This window comes from Taeniopygia guttata, chromosome 20 (genome assembly GCF_048771995.1).
Source record: "Taeniopygia guttata chromosome 20, bTaeGut7.mat, whole genome shotgun sequence".
In the NCBI taxonomy this organism is placed as follows: domain Eukaryota; kingdom Metazoa; phylum Chordata; class Aves; order Passeriformes; family Estrildidae; genus Taeniopygia; species Taeniopygia guttata.
The window spans coordinates 4,418,893-4,435,412 of record NC_133045.1 but is presented as its reverse complement, the minus strand read 5'-3'; the positions used below and the strand labels follow the sequence as shown (position 1 = coordinate 4,435,412).

The window sequence follows — 16,520 nt, the reverse complement described above, 5'->3', positions numbered from 1 at the left end:
AGAGGAATTCTAGAGGTAGGGTTTTTTTTTGCAACATCTGGTAGGAAAATGGCATTTTTAGACAGTGAAGCCTAAATTGAGCCATATTCATACAAAAGGATCATATTCCAGTAAGAGAGTAAGCAGTGAACACACATAGCAGATCTCATTCATCATGAAATATTTTCAGGCTCTAGACTTTGGTGTAAAAATGTTACTAAACCAGAGTAGTGGCCCTTGGTTCCTTTTTCAGCAACACAAGAGGAAGCAGCAGCTCTCAGTGTTGTGCAGAAGATGGGTTACAGGGTGCCTGGATGACCGGCATGACTGGAAGAAATCAATCCCTCCCCAAACATCAAACCAACCTTTCTCCTGTACCAAGAAAAATTCCTCAGCAAAGTTTCTGTCTGCTGCAATGGAGACAGTGCTACAACTGGTATGGAGTAGGCAAAAATCCATAAAAAGTAGTATAATTTCTGCACAGAACTTCTGGGGAAAAAAAAAAAAAAAAAGCAATTTCCTTAGGATCGAGAGCAGACTCAAAGCAAACCAAGTGCTTATTTGGGATTTTGATATTAATTTTGTCTCAGGCCACAGCTAATCCTTCACATCCCAAGTGATTCAGGAGCCAGTATCATGTGTTGTGATGCTCTCCTGTTACAGGCTGAGCTGGGAACTGGCTGATCACAAGTGGTGAATGTGCACGTTCAGCCACGTGGTGCGATTATAATTCAACTGCGTGTACACACAGGCACAGAGAACTGGGGTTGCTCATTACCTCCTTTGTCAGAGCCTATTTTTCTTTGCAAGATTGTTCCTATAGCACCAGAATAAACAATAATTTTGGATCTTTGCACATCCACCAGCATTTTCCTAGATAACCCATTCTTTAATTGTCAGCACTCTGGGCTGTGGAATCTCTGCCCATAGTGCTTTGTAGTCACACTGGGTTTAGATGCTCAGCTTTTGGGAGGAGGTAAGAGAATCATAGAATATTTTGGGTTGGAAGTGACCTTTAAAGCCACCTAATCCAATGCCCCTGCAGAAAGTGGGGTCCACTAGGCCAGGCAGGTCAGAAGAGACAGGTGAGTTCACACACACACACACACACACACACACACACACAGAGTCACACACACAATCACTCCCCTGATCAAACAGGTTCATCTCCAAGACTGATGGACAGAACTGGAACTGAACTGTGTCAATCCTGAATGGAGATTCTTTCTGTCTGTGCTCTTGACATGCTCAGCTGGGGGGTTAAAATTCCTACAAGGATGGGAAAAAGTCTGAGCCAAGTTCAAAATTAGGTCATTACTTGGAAGAAAAATCCATCCAGGTATCACTTTGCAGTTGTGATATCCCATGCTCAGGCACTGGAGCAGGAAAGGACATTGTAAACTCATCATTTTGTGTACCACCAGCACAACTTTCTCAGCAACCAGTGGTAAATCCATAGTGAATCTGAGAGCTGAACTCAGTGTTCCAATGTAACAGACTCAGGAAATGACTGCTGCCTTCTCCCACCTTCTCAGCTCACTCAGTCGTGACACATAAGGAAAGGATGCTCCCAGGAACACCTCTGGAAATTTCAAATAGAAGAGTATTTAGTACAAGCTTTCAGTCTCTTGATCCTATACAGACCAAGGCTCACATTCATCCTGCTAAGAAGATTACTGCTGGCAACATCTGGGGTTATCCATCTCCAGAATCAGGTTCTGTATGTTTCACTGATTTTTCTAGGCAAGCCAGGCTGTCTCTCACAGTTGTTTTAGAGATAACCATTTATATATGCAATAAAAAAGCTATTTCACCACGCTGCTGAAAATTCCATCAGGTTACACTTTATCTTAACAGTCTATCATTTACAATGCACTAATAAAGAGGTACTAAATATTATATTGGTTTTGGCATAAAGAGTACATTATCGGTGTTTATAAACACATCAGTAAATGTTACAGACTTTTTAGTAACCTCATTGACCTGTAACATAAAAGCCCTGTAGCTACTGATTCACTATATATATATATATATAAGCACTTTATGGATAAACCTTTAAAAGCCATTTATAAAAACACTCTTAGTGAGAAATATGACACACTCCCAAATAGACAGAGAAATAACTCACAAGGAAACAAGGTCATTATGAGAAAGACTAAAAGGCTTTTTATTTGGTTCAGCTTCTGCAAATTAAAGTTCTACCTCAGTGTACAGAAGTAAAATTACCACAAAGTAGAATTTTAAATGTATATAATATAACAAATAATAAATAATATAAATAAAGAGATTTTTCAACTGTTTTTCAAATATGTGACTCAACAAAAGAAGAAAAGAACCTGAAATGGCCAAGAGAGATCATAAGAATTTCCAGGTATGAACAAGAAGCATTAAATCTGTTCCTTCTGTCTTTATGCCATTTCAATTATGGCACAGGTCATTTTCCTGCAGGTATCTATTGATGAGGGAACACCTCCCATCTCACTGCAGCCATCTCAAAGTTAGTTGCCCAAATTGGTGTTTGTTCCTGAGCTAACTCAAACAGTGGAGCAAAACAGGTCCATTCAGGGGACAAAACAACTCCTGTGCCTCAGGCTGCCTTATCCAAGACACTCACCCTCTGGAGAGACCCTTTCTCACCATCAAGGTGATTTTTTGTGTTCCCTCTCTAGGTCTGGACAACTTGGTGTCTTCTCCTGTGTAACAAGTGATAGGACAAGAGGAAATGGCCTTGAGGTTGTGCCAGGGGATGTTTAGATTGGAAATTAGGAAAAACTGCTCCAGGAGAAGGGTTGTCAAATCTGTAACAGGCTGCCCAGAGCAGTGGTGGAGTCACCATCCCTGGAGGGATTTAAAAGATGTGCAGATATGGCACTTGGTGGCATGGGTTATTGGTGGCCTTGGCATTGCTGTGGGAATGGTTGGACTTGAGGGTCTGAAAGGTCTTTTCCAATCTAAACAATTTTGTTATTCTAGCTGTCACGTAAGCAACCAAACCTGAGCAAGTCCCAGCTTTGGAGTCTGCTGGAAAACAGCAGCTGCATGCTCAGCTCAGGGTGGGAGCTGATATTTAAAGGTTCAGCTTGCGAGACAAAGCCCTGCAGCTCAGGCAGGGAGTGTTTGTCAGACCTGACAGCCCTTGCAGCAGGAGCAGGACAGGATCCTGGCTGCCAAGGGGATGGATGGAACAGCAGCTGCTGGCTGGAGGCAGGGAGTGACCTGGATGAGATACCTGTGGATTCACACCTTGGCACACATCAGCCACAGCAGCAGGAACAGGGTGTGAAACACTTTCAACCCAGTGGGTTTCAGGCTTTTCCATCCGTCTTCCCCAGCAGCTTTATCCCATTGTTATCCTTGTGCTGGGCAGTGAGGGGACAGAAAGGTAAATCTGGGGTTGTTTCCCAGTGCTGGTGCTTCAGCAGATCCTTGCAAGACCATCTGGAATATGGCAGAGCTGTCTCTGCTGTTTACCTTCACTAAATGCAACCTGATGTTAATATCAAGTGTCAGCAAAATATTTTGGATGAAGTGCCAAGCTGAACTGTAATTAATCACTATGTTTCTGTTACACAGTTGGGACTCGCAGTGAAACTTCCCTCAATCTGACAGTTCAGTGAGGACCTTTTTTTGGTATCCTCTCCCTGGTATAACAATAACTCTGAAGGGTGTTTCATACAGTCTGACCTCATTATGATGAACTCTTTAAACAAACAGTTGTATCTGAATGTTCAACACAATTAAGATGGGGAATTTGCTTCATCAGGCCAATAAAAAAAGCAAAACACCCATATCTGAGCCAAACACCCAGAGCAGAAACAGCTTTTTTCATAGCATTGAAGATTTTAAATGAAGCATTTTCAAAAGAAAAGAAGGATACAGAAAGGAATAGTAAATTAAAGTTCCAAGGTACATGTACAGTGCTTTAATCATAGCTAATCCTGAGTTGGAAGGGGCCCACAAAGATCATTGACTCCAACTCCTCTAACAAAAACAGGAGCTATGCATTCTTGTTAATAAGACTTATTGAATATTTTTTCTTTTTCAGTAATGGACAACTCCTAAAAGAGCAGTTCTTACCACAGTTAGGTTCTACAGCTGTAGCATGGCTAGACTCTCCTGTTCTGACACCTTAAGCTATGAATCTCAATGCACTGCCTGTGTTCTTGGAATAAAGAGGTCTTCAGAGCAGGGCAGCCTCATCTACTCCCTTTGCTACAATCTACTCCTGTGCACTGACTGAAGGGGCCAAGCGCTGTCTTGGCGATCTGTTGATGAACACGTGTGCAAAACCAGAAGGTGGGAAATGTGTGCTAGGAAATGTGTGAAAACACTCACTGCTGACACCCATATCCCCTGTTTGGGTCTGGCAGCACAAAACATCTGCACAAAATCCCTTCCATATCCGTGTCCCTTGGTTGGTTCAGCCTGGGGAGGAGGAGATGAGGGGAGACCTCACTGAGGTCTTCAACATCCTCACAAGGAGCAGAGCAGGGACAGCCCCAAGCTCTTCAGGCTTGTCAGCAGTGGCAGGACTCAAGAAAATGGCATGGAACTGTTTAGGGGAGGTTGAGGATGGAGATCAGGGAAAGGCTCTTCCCCAGAGGTGCTGGCACTGCCCAGGCTCCCCAGGGGATGGGCACATCCCCAAACCTGCCAGAGCTGCAGGAGCGTTGGGACAGCGCTGCCAGGGGTGCACAGGGTGGGGCTGTTGGGGGGTCTGTGCAGGGATGGGGCTGGGGGATTCTGTGGGTTCCTCCCAGCTCGGGATATTCCACGATTCTGTGATTTCTGTGACTCTTTGTCATGGCTTAGCCGCAGGAACAACCACAGTCACTCACTCACCCCACTCCAGCTGGATCAGGGAGGGAATGGGAAGGGTGAAAGCCAGAAAGCTTGGGGGTTGGGATAAAGAGGGAAATCAAAAGCTTGCAAACAAAGAGAAAGCAAAACAAAGAGTTCTTTCCTCACTTCCCATGGCTGGGCAGGTTCAGCCATCCTCAGGAGTGCAGGGCCCCATCACACTAATTGGTTACTTGGGAGGAAAAACATAATCACTCCAAATGTTCTCCTTTTCTTTCTTCCTCCCCCATTTTATGCATGATGCCACATGGTCTGGGACTTGCTTATGGTCAGTTTGGGTCACTTGTCCTGGCTGTGCCTCCTCCCAGCCTCCAACAGACCCCCAGACCCTCCTCAGCGTGGCTCTACAAGGAAAGCCCTTGGCTCTGTGCAATCCCTGCTCAGCAATAACAAAAATATCTGTATTATCAACCCTGTGTTCAGCCAAATCCAAACCCCAGCCCCAAAGCAGCCACTGGGAAGGGAATTAACTCTATCCCAGCTGAACCAGTGCAGTCCATCTATAGAAACCACCAGAAAAATCTCAGGAACCTATCAGCAATTTGTCATTCAGCACTGAGTACCAAGGAAACAATACAGCAATGCCTGTTAGAGAGAAAAAGTTGCAAAAATATGCTTTGCTCTAACCCATGCTGCTAAGACTGTAATTTTCAAAACTACTTAGCTCACATCCACAGGCTTTCTGAGAGGACTGACACAAAATCTGCAGCTAGGGTGAGTGCCTGCTGAATTCTCTTTTCTGCTCTTCATCTCCTGAATGACAACCATGATGCAAAGCCCATCACTGTGACAAGATGCTGGTCTTATTTTTTGTCATGCAGTCACCCCATCACTTCCAGCAGTGCTGCTCACAATGCCTTGCCTCCTCTAAGTCCAAAGAAAAGGCACAAGTACAAGAGGCTCTTAGTAAAACATTAATCTCAGATCACAGATTTATTTTATGGATTTGCAACACAGCCCATATTACAAACATTGTCTGGGAACATTTACAAGAATAAATAAGATGGACTCGCAGTTGTAAAAAAAAGATTACACTTCACTGTAATGTACAGTCAAAAAATATATCTGATATTCATTGACTTGACATTATTTACCTTCCTTCTTTTAAGCTAGAAAGAAAAGACACTGAATGCACAGTGTTGAGAGTTTTGTATTTATATTTTTTTCCTTTTTTTGTTTTTTCCTACGTGCTTTATCTATCAAACATCCAAACTGTACAAGTGAGTTTCACCAGTAATCCATAAAGGCCGAGGGGGAGGAGAGGGGGCGGCAGCGCAGCAGCAGAGACTCCTCTCATGCAGCACTCCTCCCTGCCCAAAAACACCTCCAGGGAGCTGGAATGGCCTCTGCTCAGCCAGGGGCAGCCACAGCATCGCTCTGAAGTGGTGGCAGGGCTGCAAGAAGCGATGCTGGCACTTTGGGATTCCCACAGGGTGGGTGCGGGGAGGGAGGAGGTTCAGTCAGGCTGGGAGTGAATTTTGTCACTGCGGTTAGTTGGGATGGGTTAAGGGGGGTGTTAAGGATGCAGCTCAAACTTTTGGCATAGAAGTACAGTGTTTAAATGCTGGCAATGCAAGAAAGGGCTAGAAAGGCAATGAGGGGGTAATTCCAGTTCTGCTCCAGGTACATGGAAGTCCAGCACATGACGTTTGGTTTGACTGTCAACAACGTGAAAAACTGAGCAGTGTTTGTCCTGGGGAGTCTGAGTACCTAAATTCATGAAAGCTTGTAAAGTGCTGGCCCCACTTCCTCTTCCATCCCCCAAAACACACTCCTTTCCATTATTTCACACAAAGAAGATTTCCTGGGGATTTCCTCACTGGAAGATGATGTACTCACACAAGGAAATCCATCTCCACAGAGCAACACACGTGAGGTGTCTCACAGGGTGTCCCAAAGAGTGGCATTGCAGGGTAACAGATCTCTGAAACTCCTTCTGTGACAATTGCCTCCACTAAAGGAACCACTAAGCTCTTGGGTACCTATATATGAAATATCAGGATTGGTCCCAAAGGGACTTCTACAGCATCCTCACCCTGTACCTCCAAAGTGCCACGGACTGGCTCATGCTTGTACTGCTCAGAAACAGCTTATTGAATTGAATTCCAAGAAAAACTATTTTAGCTTGTTCTTTTCCCTTTTCATCCTTCTAAATTTTTTTTTCCCCCTGCTAGGAAACACTATGGGAACACCAGCATCTGGCATTCAGTCTGCTGCATTAGTTTGTCTTTTAAGGCTCAGGTTGAAAACAGAATAGTGGTGGAAAATCTGCTGCATGAACTGGGATGAGGATGGAAAGACTAATTTAGATCCCTCATGTTTTTACAAACTGGAAAAGCTGCCAGGTTTTCACATTCTGCTAGTCCAACATTAAACTGTAGGATATTCTGAGCATAGTTTATTTTTTTTTTTCCACAAGGGAAACTTTAAAAATATTTTAACACAGTAATTAATGGTTATAGACTAGAGGTCACTGGAAGTCAGCAAGTTTTTGCCTTTTTTTTTTTTTTCTTTCCATCACACTCCGTACCACCAGGATTTGGTGGTATATGAAAATGTATGATTCTGCTTGACAGTTTGAGCAAATTGTACATTCTTCAAGTATGCATATGAGGGAGATGATTGATACCTTTTCCAAGTCAATGAACAGATAATACATGATGGATTTTCCTTGTGGTCCTTGCCAAAATGGCAGAAATTGGGCTTTGCTCGCTATGCTGTTGGCTCACCCTCGAGGAAAAAGAGTGGTGGGTATTTTTGGGAACAGGGAAAGAAAGAGCACTTGCATTGAAATTGTATATTATGTATGTATGGCTATAGAAGACTGCAATCTAAATAAGCAAGAGCACAGGAGGGTCAACAGAATCCTCATTACTCACATCTGTCTCTCGGACTTAGCTGGCTCCTCCTGTTCCTCTCTCTGGGCAGGGCAGCTGCAGTGCTTTGTTCTGCCCTCACACAGCAGGAATATGGAATTTTTTACCCAATGGCAGTGGTTATGCTGAATAAATGTTGCCAGTTTTGCCCCCTTTATTTTCATTTAAAAAATGGGGATGACTGTCTTTTGTACACTTAACACAAATTCAAGATTCTTAAATGAAAATGCAGCAGCTTCCCACAAAGGTCTTGAGATGCCCCTTTCACTGGCTGGAGTGATTACAAAAATTAACTGTGCTGCCAACATCATAGAGCTGATTGTTCACATTTATTACAGGAAAATGAAGTTTTCCAAGGGGAACTTTTCCACCACATTGCCCATCCAGGACCATGCCAGGACTCTGCACTGCTCTGTGACTTCACTAAAAATTCTGAAAGTGTGACAGATAGAAGCACCTCATATTTGAAGATTCCTCTCTTGAGCAAATCTCCTTTTATCTTTGTCCCTCAGGATTTATTCCCTCTGTCACACTCCGAGTGCTCCATCTCCACAGCACAGAATGTGACATTATGTGTTTTTTATGATCTTGGCAGGAGCTCAGAAGAGTGAGATGAGAGCAGCTGTGCAAGAATGAGAGAGAGAGCAAGGTGCAAATTTCCTACCTGTTTCAGGATCCATTTCATTTGCCTTCTCCTCCAATGTTTGGTTTTTCCCAAAGGAGATTTTTTCTCCTTTCCTTCTCTTCCAGATGGAAACTGGTTTAACTGTGTCGTGAACCACCTGCTGCAGGAGCCTCTCTCCTTCCTCTGACTCTACAGCACACTAAAAGCAGTGACCAAAAATCCCTGGCTTGAGATTGCCAAGGGAAATCCCACAAAATACTGCTTAAGGGCCTGTGGAAAGTAAATGGAAAAGCCACTCTAGCATCTTAATCTACCTAAATCTGCTGCTGTGGAATCCATGTGGCTACTGAACTTTTTTTCCCCCGAGAGTTTATAGCTCCAGAATAAAAGGCTAGAAACTACTGGTAATCAGTGGAATTCATTGCTGCAGTTAAACCATTAATAATTTAAGATGTTGGTTACCCCCTATATGAGATAGCACCTGTTTCTACTTCCTTGTATTTCAAACCAAACTTTACACCAACTCTGTGCTATCACAAACAGTTCCCCCTCACCTCTGAAGGAGCTCTCCATGGGAGTAAGTTCATCTTCATTATGCCCATTCAAATATTGTCAATATGATATTTTTTCCAGCCTAAGATTCAATCACTGAGGAATTCACCTTTTTTTTTACTGCACATTATCACTTTTCATCCACAGCAGGGATGCTTAGGCTGAAAAGCTCACATTGACTATTAATCCTTCCAGGAGTGAGAAAACCTCCTTTATCTCATCTCATAATTTCTTTCTTTCCCCATGAAAACAAACCCATCACCCATAATCTTGCTTCAAACACATTACCTACTTCACTATGGGCTGTTCTCTAGGGTTTAAACAACCTCAAGGTAATAAAGTGATTTAAAGTGAGCTTTTCCACACAATTCCCTTCATCATTAATTCACACTTGGCATATTTGCACTGTGCAGGGAGGAACAGCATGAAGATCCCTGAGCCAACACAGACTGGAGCTGGGTCAGTCCCCCAAAAGCACAGTAACTGCAGGAATTTACAACAGTTTGGCAACACAATCTGCAGTGTCTGCTGAGCATCTTTCCATATGGGTTTTATGCTGGACATTAGGAAGTTCAGACACATGGTTGAGTAGCCACATAATAAGCTGTGACTAACTGTTGGGCTGTGGTAACCAACATTTGCATTGAGCAGCTATAAAATGTAAAATTTAGCTTAAATATCTTTTCCTGCAGTTTTTGCCAACATCACTTGGCTTTTTCAGAGGGCTGAGCCAGCTGATACAGGTATCTGACCCTTTAGTGGTGTTTTTCATACCATAAAACATATCCAAACCTACTTCCAGACCCTAAACCAGTGCTGTTGTGCTCTGCTCATCCCACATGTCCTTCCCCTCACTCACACACCCCTCCTGTGGGCTTAACTCTGGTATTTCAATCTAGTTTCTTTTAAGTTAAGCCTAAATTACCTCCTACACTTCACACCTCAGTGATACTGGCATTTCTTTACCTCTGTGTTCCCTTATCCCAGCTGTCACCCTCCGTGCTGGCTTCACTCCCCTAAATCACAAGGGAGACCTGTCACTGTGCTACTTTCTATGTAAAATTAACAGAATGCTAATTACTAATTAATAGTTCTATAGCATCCACAGGGAGTGGCTCCCTTTGGCTTTCTGGAGTCAGCAGAGTCAAAAACACTTTGCTGACTTGTAGCTTCTTCATACCCGGGCAGTTGTTGAAAAATCCCATCCTGGGATTAGAATTCCCTCTTCCCTTTTCTCTCTCAACACCTGACCTACACTGTTGCATCCAGCCAACTGTAATCAAAACACCAAGATTAGACTTTTCCTCTCACTTTTATCTCATAGTTTCACTTTGCCTTCTAGTTATTTTTCCTGCTGAATTGTTTTTGTTTAGTTGCATAAAGAAAAAGAACCCAATTCAGACCAGTCCCTTGAGATGCCAGATACCCACAGACAGCCCCAACTGGAACTAAGTTTGATTTCATTATTTTTTTTTTTTTGCAGGCACCAGAAAGGACCAACCAGAAACAGCAGAGAGGCTCCTGTGAGAAGGTGGCTCATGACCAGTTAAGACCTCCATGATATTAAAGCCAAGAATCCAAAGCTCCTTAGAGAAAGCCCAGGTGGTTCAGCATCCTTTGCTTGTCAAGAGGGGTATTAATGAAACTCCAGGCATCCTTTCCTAGGCTGGGCAGGTCCTGGTGGATGACAATGGTTTGGCTGGGTACTGGTGTAGCTGAATCAAGAGCTGCTTTTGCCAGATTTCATTTCCATCCCTCCTGGTCAAGGTGAGGGTGTGACTATTGAAGAAAGAATGACCGAGGTGCCTTTTGAATTCACAGACAGAATTAGCAAAATATTTTGAACTTCTGGCATGCTCTGTGCCAGACATGGGCAGGACAGAGCTCCCAGCAGCCTCTGAGTATTTACCTGAGGGTGGAAAACTACAGGGTGATAAGAAAATGGGAGTTTCCTTCAACTCTTACCTTCAGTCTATCTTTTAGCAAGTCTGAATTTAAAGAACCCTACACCCCAGAATTCATTTTACACACAGAGCAACCTCATATCCCACACCCTCGAGATAAATAAATAGCTAAATTGAAATACTAATTATTGTAAAGTCTTGTTCATTCAATTATTTTTTCCCCAAGATTACCCTGCAGACCTTAGTGATTAACTACCTAAACATACTTTTTCAGAAAAGCAATTTCTTAGTTGCTAAGAAGTCGGAATGAGGTCCACAACCGTGGCAAAACACATCTGGTGTTTGCTTCAGAGAAGGAGACTTGCACAGGCATTTTTGCAGGATAAAACAAAAGCTGTTTTGCTTAAGAAGAGAAGCTGCTGTGCTGGGCTAACACTCCTCTTTACAGGTGTCAGAATAGGTTTCTGTGTATGTACATCACCTTTCTTACAGCTCCAATAGGGTAGAATTTTGGAGCTTGTAGGACCTGGAAATAGTGAGGAAATCTTGCCCAAACCCAATTTTAAGAACCTTCAGCGTTTTAAACTCTGGAGCAGGAACTTTCTTTGCTGTCTGCTTGCACAGTGCCTAGTTCAGCAGGGTCCTGGCATGACTAGGGGTCCTAAGTTCTACAGCAATACAAATAATAAATAAAAAATAGTCATACATAGTATATGAGCACTAATACCTACTTCATACCCTGTTTGTCAGAGACACACTGCACCCCAGCTAATACTTGGGAAATGTGGTAACCAAGTTACCAAAGTTGCCAGACAAATGCCATTTGTTTGGTGCAAATATTTAACCTTCAGGTTCTAGTGGCTGGGAAACTCCTCAACAGCTTCACCAGCAGCCAAAGGACACAGACCAGAGGGATGAAACTGGGTCATGCACAGCCCTGAAGTCGAGCAGAAACTGGGAGGAAATATTTCTGTGGAGGCAGTGGATCCATGAACAGCTTCTCGTCTCCACCATCTATTTTCATGCTTAAAGGGACTACATTTGGGAAGAGAATTCCAGCATAGTCTTTTTTTTTTTTTTTCTTTTTTTTTTTTTTTTTTGTGTTGGCCTTTCCATTTGGAAAAACAAATAAAAGCAAACAGATAAGGTAGACAAATTGTAATGAAACATTTCATGTATCCCCTATGGCTATCTCATTTTTCCCAAATGACTGCTGCATGAAATTAAAAAATTAAAAGGCTGGGATTTGAGAACAAAATTATAAATTAAAAAGGAGACATTTAAAAGAGAATTTCCTAAGGGTTTCATTCCTTCCCCACTCTGCAGCAAGCAGAACGAAAACACAATCCAAAAGAGGAGAGAAGTCAGAGGGGATTAGAAGGTCCAGTCTTTCAGCCTGTCTCCCATGTTGCTAATTTTTACAGTAAGTTATTTAAGAAGCAGTAGATGTTCCGATAGAAAGCAGGCAGCAGCACACACAGGCAGCCTTCCAGCGAGGTCTCTGCAACCTCAGTCTCTTGCTGAGAAGGAAGGAGAAGTTTTCCTTCCCACACTTGTTACTGCCTTCCAGTGTGGGGCAGGGGAGAAGCATCCGCCAGAGTTTGGGGTCTGGCACATCGTGGGGTCCCCTCCCTTCGCTGGGCTAAAAGGAACTCAAGTATTCCAGTGCAACCTCGTATACAAATTTATACTGTTCCTGAAAGAGAGGACACAAAGGAACTGCATTAGGATATGGGAAAATTCCTCAGAGCCTCGTTCTACAAGCAGCAATACCTCCTCCCTCTTTCTTACAGCCTTTGGCATGAGCAGGCAAATGCTGGTTGTGTTTCTGAGTGATCCTGAGCAAGCATGGCTGGGAGATGGTGTCGTCAAAGGAAGAGAAAAGCACTCAAAGAGACAGCCCCAGTCTGGACTATTCATATTTGCCTCCAGCCCTCACTGCATGGGTTGTTTCTGAGGCATGAACTCAGGGTGATGGATGGAGATGGCTGAATTCAGGACAGTTTAATCTCCTGGGCTGCAGGGAGCCAGGCCTGGGGGCTGGACTCTTCTCCCTTCCTGGTTTCCAGATGTGTCACAGCACCCAGCATTGGGCTGGGCAGGAGGACAAATCCCTGCATGGACAGGAGGACAAATCCCACCCTTCCCACAGCCACGGTGACAGCTCTGTGGGGTTTGACCTCCTGAGGCAGCTGGGCATGGGACACAGGGTCCATCACCCTGCCAGGGCAAACCCTCTTCTCAGAAGGAGAAGCAGGAAGATTCACTGAACATGCTAAAACAGGACCAGTTTTAACTCTGGACGTTCCCATTCATTTTGATTCATCCTGAACTAAGCCAGGACCAGTTTTAACTCTGGACATTCCCATTCATTTTGATTCATCCTGAACTACGCCATTTGGACATTTTCTTACCTATCCTGAAGTCTTTTGCACACACAGTGGGTGGGGAACGAGCAGCAAGAAGCCTTACCAGTGACTCCACCATGTTGGATTTGTTATTCCGTAGTGTTTTCACTATGTGGAACACGTCGATGATGTTCTGCTGTTGGATCATCTCGCACACGCTGCAGATGGCACAGAAGGTGCCGCTGCGCCCTCCGCCGTTCCTGGCACGGGACAAAAGAGGGGAAGGTGGGGCTGGGGAGGCTGAGGGAAGGGGAGCACACACAGCTCACACCTCATGGACAGGTCTCTAATGGAGAGATTGCTGTCATGTGGAAGGTCTCTAATGTAAGGGCTGATGTTCAAGGGTTTGTGTGCCTAAAGGGGCTCCAAGAGAGCTGGAGGGGGGCTTAGGACAAAGGCATGACAGGACAAGGGGGAATGGCTTCCCACTGCCAGAGGGCAGGGTTGGATGGGATATTGGGAAGGAATTTTTCCCTGTGAGGATGGTGAGCCTCTGGCACAGGGTGCCCAGAGCAGCTGTGGCTGCCCCTGGATCCCTGGAAGTGTCCAAGGCCAGACTGGACAGGGCTTGGAGCAGCCTGGGATAGTGGAAGGTGGTCATTAGGAGCAGTATTTGGGGTCCCTTCCAACCCAAACCACTCAGTGAGTCTGTGAAAGTGGAGACCTGTAGAACATGGGCGGGTATGGAAGGGCTAAGGGATTCCTGGAGTGGGGGACAGGGAAGCTCAAGGACTGCAGTGCTGCAAGCCCTGCTCCGGGCTCACAGCAGCTCTGTCTGCACTCCAGTCACGAGACCTACAACGTACCAGGGCTCTTGGAGTTATTTCTCACTGCAATCAGCAAAATCCCTGGGCCAGGATACTATAATGCAGCACAATATTAACTTAAAGTGTATTATAAATTTACTTTAACTCCATTTTCACCAGCTGAAGCCTGGCAAATCACCATGTTACATTGTGCTCAGGCCAGGTTTTCCCCATTTCCCAGGAATGCTGTGACACTGATCAGATAAACCTGGACCCCTCCTTCCAGCCCCAACAGGGCTGGTGGAGAGTCAAAAGAGCCCTCCCTGTCCAGAGCCCAGATAAGGCCATGTCCCTTCCTGTTCACTCTCTTTCCCCCGCTCTTCCCTCGGACCATGCAATAAAAAGAGCTGTACAACCACATTGGGGTGAGAGCCTCTTTTGGAAATCTTTGCCCATCTCCTGATGTTCCTCCCCTCAAGGCCTCATATCTCTGGGCTAGCCTGATAATTTAGGGGCTGAGAGAGAGGAGAAACGTCACCACCAGACTTCCAGATCCACAACCCACTTGTCTTCACCGAGCAGCACGTGAGGCTGCAGAGACGTTTCCCAGCCCTACTTACAGGCAGTGTACCACGGTGCGCCCGTCTCTGCCGTCGTACTGCTCCTGCCACTTCTCCAGCCTCCTGACCACCTTCAGCAGGGAGCGCTTGGAGGGAGGGGTGTCCCTGTAGGCCGGCCAGCCGATGTACTGCAGGTGCTGCACGATGCGGTACCCGTCCTGCGGCTGCAACACAGAGCCTGCTCAGGGGCTGCACGGGCCAGGGGAGGGATGGGCAGGGCTGGCAGCGCTGCTGACACGCCACCCTGCCCTCTGCACTGCAGTGTGGTGTTTGTTCTCCACGCTGGGCACAGTGCAGAAACAAGGGCTTTTCTCTAACCTGGATAACAATTGTTACCGAGCTGTCAGAACTCAAAATGTCCCTCAGACATTTTTGGATGTTCCGGGCCCAGGTCAGAAGCATTTGAGACCCTGGCAGGCAGCTGGAAACAGCTGTGATTTTGGGTTTGAGCCATGGAATGATTTACCAACCTTGCAGAAAGAACAAGAAGTCACAAAAGTTTAGATACTATAGTAGAAGTAGTCACAAAGTAGAGGGAAGAATTTTTTAGTGCTGTACCAGGGGGGTTTTAGGTCTTGTACATGGGGGTCAGAGGTTTTAAGATGGAGGGATTTGGGCCTGCCCTGTTCTCCCTCTTTCTTCTTCCTCACCTCCATGTTCTTGGTGCTGTTGGCACTCCCAGATTGGTTTAGAGTAGAAAAGCACCATTTAATATAGGTAATAGGCATTGGGGACAAACTGTACCCATGTAACACGTAATGTACCATATAAAAGACAGCAGCAGCCCTGGGCGGGGAGAGAAGAAGCAGTCGGGAGTCAGAGAGGATGTCAGGGTGTGTGTGTGCCTCTGCCTGAGCTGTGAGCAAACCACAGCAGCCCCAGAAGAAAATCATTTAGATAACTTGCAATAAACTGCCTTGAGACCGAACAACAGAGACTGCTGAGCCTTTCTTTGGAAGCACAGGCTGGAGGAGAGACTTTTCCACCGCACGGAGCCACCCCTGACCTAGGGGTGAGCTCTGGCACCAGAACCAAGTGGACACCAATGGGAGCCATGTTGGGTTTCCAGAATAAAGTTTCATCAAACTGCACAAACAGATCAAATGTCTCTTTGTTGGTTGACTGTGCTGTGCCATAGGAAGTAGAGGCAGCTGTCAAAAATTCTCTGGGGATTCACGAGGAGCCTCACGAGTTTGCTGGCAGTGGCCGTGGTGCTGGACATGGGTGAGTGCAGAGAGCACACAGCACCTGCCCTGCCAGCCCTGCATCCATGGGCCAGCTCCACCTGGGAGCCACAGAGCCTTGGTATGACCAGTTTTATGACCCCCTGAGGCACAGGAAGGTGTCTGATATCCAACCAGTTTATCAATTTCTGTGGCTGGACCACAACGTTCCCTCTGCAGTGCCACACCTGAATGGCTGCACAGGCTCTGACCATGTAGACACTGATGGGTTACACTGCATGGAAATATAATTTGCAGAGCCTGCTTCCATTTCTGACCAGAAAAAAATGAAAGAGGAACAACAAAGAAAACATAATCAATCTGGGAAACAACTAATGAGAGAAAAATCCTCTGCTGAAGCCCCTTCCTGCAGCCCTGAAGTCGGATTGCCAGGGCTCAGTGTGCAGATAAACTTTGTTTCTATCATTTCAGCTGTCCTGGGGCTGAGGGACACAGACAAAGAGTTGCTTACAGAAATGGCAGTTGCTTATTTATAGGGAAAGCAGTGGCAGTTGGGAATCCCAGTCTAGCCAGTAAACATTGCATCTGTCTTCAGAGACACTGCCTGGGAGCTGACAGATGGAGAGCTGCTGACACCAGCCCAGTTTATTTCCTGCAATACTGATGGCTTTATATTGGCTACTAAGTGATGAATTGTTCTCAAATATACACAGAAAAATGCTCACCATTTATATACAGATTTTCAGCTCATATCATCCACTTGCTG

The 16,520-nt window shown here is 45.2% G+C and overlaps 1 protein-coding gene across 15 annotated transcripts in view; it reads right to left on the bottom strand.

Moving 5' to 3' along the window:
- Positions 1-5,740: 5,740 nt before the first annotated feature.
- Positions 5,741-16,520, bottom strand: part of PTPRT (protein tyrosine phosphatase receptor type T) — a 530,400-nt gene continuing 519,620 nt past the window's right edge. For all 15 annotated transcript variants that reach the window (XM_072917006.1, XM_030288709.4, XM_030288699.4 and 12 more), the window contains 3 exons: positions 14,571-14,734; positions 13,269-13,404; positions 5,741-12,492 (listed from right to left, as the gene is read on the bottom strand). In XM_072917006.1, the coding sequence (XP_072773107.1) occupies positions 12,439-12,492; positions 13,269-13,404; positions 14,571-14,734 (354 nt within the window). In that variant the 3' untranslated portion in view covers positions 5,741-12,438. The remainder of the gene's footprint in view (positions 12,493-13,268; positions 13,405-14,570; positions 14,735-16,520) is intronic.